At 33.4% G+C, this 3,389-nt stretch overlaps 1 protein-coding gene across 1 annotated transcript; it reads right to left on the bottom strand.

Annotated features, from left to right (window-relative positions):
* Positions 1–2,202: 2,202 nt before the first annotated feature.
* LOC146536818 (uncharacterized) lies at positions 2,203–3,389 on the bottom strand. Its single transcript, XM_085189383.1, has 3 exons — positions 3,096–3,389; positions 2,954–3,023; positions 2,203–2,540 (listed from the first exon to the last, which is right to left on the bottom strand). The coding sequence occupies exons 1-3, from the start codon at positions 3,342–3,344 to the stop codon at positions 2,236–2,238; spliced, it is 624 nt and encodes a 207-aa protein (XP_085045509.1). The 5' UTR covers positions 3,345–3,389; the 3' UTR covers positions 2,203–2,235.

Below are 3,389 nucleotides of genomic sequence, written 5' to 3'. Positions count from 1 at the left end.
ATTAAGACCTATAGGGTATTCCTGTGAAACTACATTTAATTATGAAAGGTACGAGATGAGAACTAACAATACAAATAAAGAAAAAATCCAAAACGCAAATTTCATAGAAAAAAAATATTGCAAACTTATATTTGTAGTGTTAATGATAAATAATAAAAATCTACTCACGCTTAGTGCTGAGTTTATTCACTATCACTTTAAACGTACATATAGTGATAACACGAATAGTAAATCATAATTTAACAAAATACAGTATATAACAAAGTCAACCACAAATAATAAACTATATACAATTAATACTAATTTAATACTAATAATAATACTAAGAAAACAATGGAAACGTATATAAAGCGCATCGAATGGCAAGCATCGACTGTGATAATAAAATATGCCGTCGACAAGAGGGTAGGCGTAAATGTTAGAACACCCTACCGGTTCAGTCGACGGCAGCGAGCGTTTTCACATAAATGAACTAAATACGAATACAAACGAATACGAATATGAAATTGGTAAGAAAGCCAAAGTAAAAGAGCCCGACTTGCACTTTACCAGTTTTTTATATTATTTCGAAAATTAAAGAGTTACAAATTTACAACTCACTCATTTCGAGGCTGTATAAGACAATTACATGGTCTAAGAGGCCTTGTCTGAGTTATTATCACAATTATACCAGATAGTCTGGTCTGGAGTAGTAATTTGCCAGTTTTAACTATTTAAAGGATATTATATCCTTATTAGTGAAATTGCGCTCAAACTACTTTAATTTTTTTCTTTCACTCTCCTATAAAAGGCTGTCTACCATTTGATTATCTTCTTCTATATATATAAAATCGAAAGGTCACTCACTCATCACGAAATCTCAGAAACTACATGTGCTAGGAATCTCAAATTTTGCATAGGAGTTATTTATAGGACGTAGGTGCTCGCTAAGACGGGAATTTGCAATATTCGACTTCTAAGGGGTTATTTTTGGGGTCGAAAGTTTGTATGAAACTTCGTTACTACAAATGCTAGGAGTCTCAAATTTTGCATGGACGTCACTTATAGGACGTAGGTACTCATGAAGACAGAAATTAATAATAACGTAGTTCACGCAGGCGAAGCCGCGGGTGGGCCGCTAGTCTCAATATATTTGAAGGAAAATTTTATTATGAAAATAATTTGAAGGTGAATCCCTTATCGCTTTATTTCAAAGAGAAAGCTCCGTACATCAATCAATTCCGTAAGACGTGAAGAAATTGAAAGACCGTTATTTACATGCATATTTGGATAAGCTGTATAATGTTTATTTTTCATTAACATCCTTATTTGGAGTCAATATAAATTTTACGTTTAGCAAACACAAAAGTTAAAAGATAGGTATGAACGTTTTCTGTATTAGTCAGTATTTTAGGGTACCGTACCTCAAAATGTGAAAAACGGGAACCTCATAGAATCATTTTGTTGTCCGTCTATCCGTCTGTCAAGACCATTTATGCTGAAATTAATATCAATTATTCAGGTCTACGGTACCCAAGCTAGCGTTAACACAATTAAACTACGTGCTTTTATGTATCTTTTTAGACTTTGCTGTACTTTGTATTTAGAATATTTATCCATCAAGAATATTGAAGAAAATTTGAAGAAGAATATTCAAATACCAAAATTTTTGTATGGAATAAAATTTAACAAAATAAATCCATTACATTTCAATAAAATATCGTCACTCACAAAAATGGGACAATATAAAGAGAATCATTTATTTCCCCCTTAAATAAATGGGTACGTTCATCTACATCTACATAATTAAATAAGGTTCGCGCATAAACTCAGCCCGACTACGGGTTGGGATAAATAAAATATGCACATTTCAAGATTTAGACAACGATGTCGACACCAAGTTTCCAACTCGAAATCTGTTCGCAATTGTCCTTTTGTATGTTTAATGTGTGCCACTTTGATTGTAGACTAACTACATACTAAATTTATTTGTTCCAGATAGTTTCCTCATAAATTAATTAGATAACTTGCTAGTATGTATTTTCCAGGATATATGTTTTTAAAGCATTAAAAATTCATCAGAAACATTATTATCAAATTCGAGAAAATATTCTGATAATGTAGAGAAATATATATAAAAAAAATTATAACATAATTATCTACCAAGAAAATGTACAACTCTTTGTTCTCTAATATTTGGAAATATCCGTAAAAATGCATAAATTTAATTCATCACTTTATTTCAATAACAATTGTTTAGTTATAAATGCCAAAAATAGCCTTGACTTCGACAAGGACGACTTCAACGTCAATGCCGTTTTGTTTAAGGACTGCAACCTCGTTCAGGAAGACTTCGTTGTTCCATAGAGCACCGTAAATTTGATCCCACTCCTCGCTGTTCAAGCTTTCCATTGCGTTTCTAAATCCTTCGTCTCCAGCAATCTTCTCTTCATACAAAGCGGTAAGCTTGGACTTGGGGAATTCTGATATAAGATCCGTGATAAAGGCACTGAAGTCGCGGCCGCTCAGGGTGTGACGAAGGCTTCTTCGGGGGATAGCATCTGTATGAAATACATATGTACAAATATATTATCAAATATTTTATAAATAATTGTTATTTATAAGAAATACGTAAAAACAATAGTAGGCACAGGAAACCTGGGAGCTTTGTATCGAAACGCTTCTTTCCCATTAAGACCCCGTTCCTCATTTTTCGCCGAATTCTATTCATTCTGTGTTACAACAGAACGAAGGAAGTGAAAATATTAAATTTTCTGAAGTGGAAACCGAACGTACAACCTATAGCGTTTACAGACGCACACTTGTGCTTGTTGCCCCTGCGACACTACAGGCCTCAAATTAAAAGTTATTTAACATTTGGAAACTAGTAATTTGGAAAACTATGGTCCATATGTATAAAATTTACATTATAATTTTAAAACTAATGTTAAATTGTTCTATGTATTTTGCTTACCAACGGCAGAATTGAGGGCATCAATGAAGTACAAGATGTCAATGTTGTGACCTTCCAAGAACTCGACCACCTATATTAAAAACAATATATTAGTTTTAAAAAAATAAATATCAGTGAATTTTTAAATTTAATTTACACTTACAGCTTTGAATTCCGGTAAATCTTCCATTTCGAAGACCAAGTTTCGGAAATTGGCGGTGACAAGGTAGTCTAATGAGGCCTGGAACTCTTCAAACTCCAGGTAATGTTCCAATATGTGTTCCAAATCGTGGGCTGCTTCATCTAAGATCAGCCTGGAGAAATCTTCATAGTGTTCGTGGAACAGTTTCCTTGGCTGAGGAGCAGCGCAGCTCAAAGCTAGCAGTGCAAGGAGAGCAATGGTGACCTTCATATTGAAATTGTTGCTGATTTTCCACAATGTTCTAATGCTTAGTAT

Source organism: Heliconius melpomene, chromosome 8 (genome assembly GCF_056956725.1).
Source record: "Heliconius melpomene rosina isolate 202511_hmr_F chromosome 8, ASM5695672v1, whole genome shotgun sequence".
NCBI classification, from domain to species: Eukaryota; Metazoa; Arthropoda; class Insecta; order Lepidoptera; family Nymphalidae; genus Heliconius; species Heliconius melpomene.
The sequence above is the reverse complement of the archived record's forward strand: the minus strand, read 5'-3'. Positions and strand labels throughout refer to the sequence as shown.

Coding starts and splice junctions, on each gene's coding strand:
- LOC146536818 (XM_085189383.1), bottom strand. CDS start 3,344: ATGAAGGTCACCATTGCTCTCCTTGCACTGCTAGCTTTGAGCTGCGCT. Junction 3,024..3,095: donor ATTTACCGGAATTCAAAGCT/GTAAGTGTAAAT, acceptor TTTTTAATATAG/GTGGTCGAGTTCTTGGAAGG. Junction 2,541..2,953: donor TGCCCTCAATTCTGCCGTTG/GTAAGCAAAATA, acceptor TATTTCATACAG/ATGCTATCCCCCGAAGAAGC.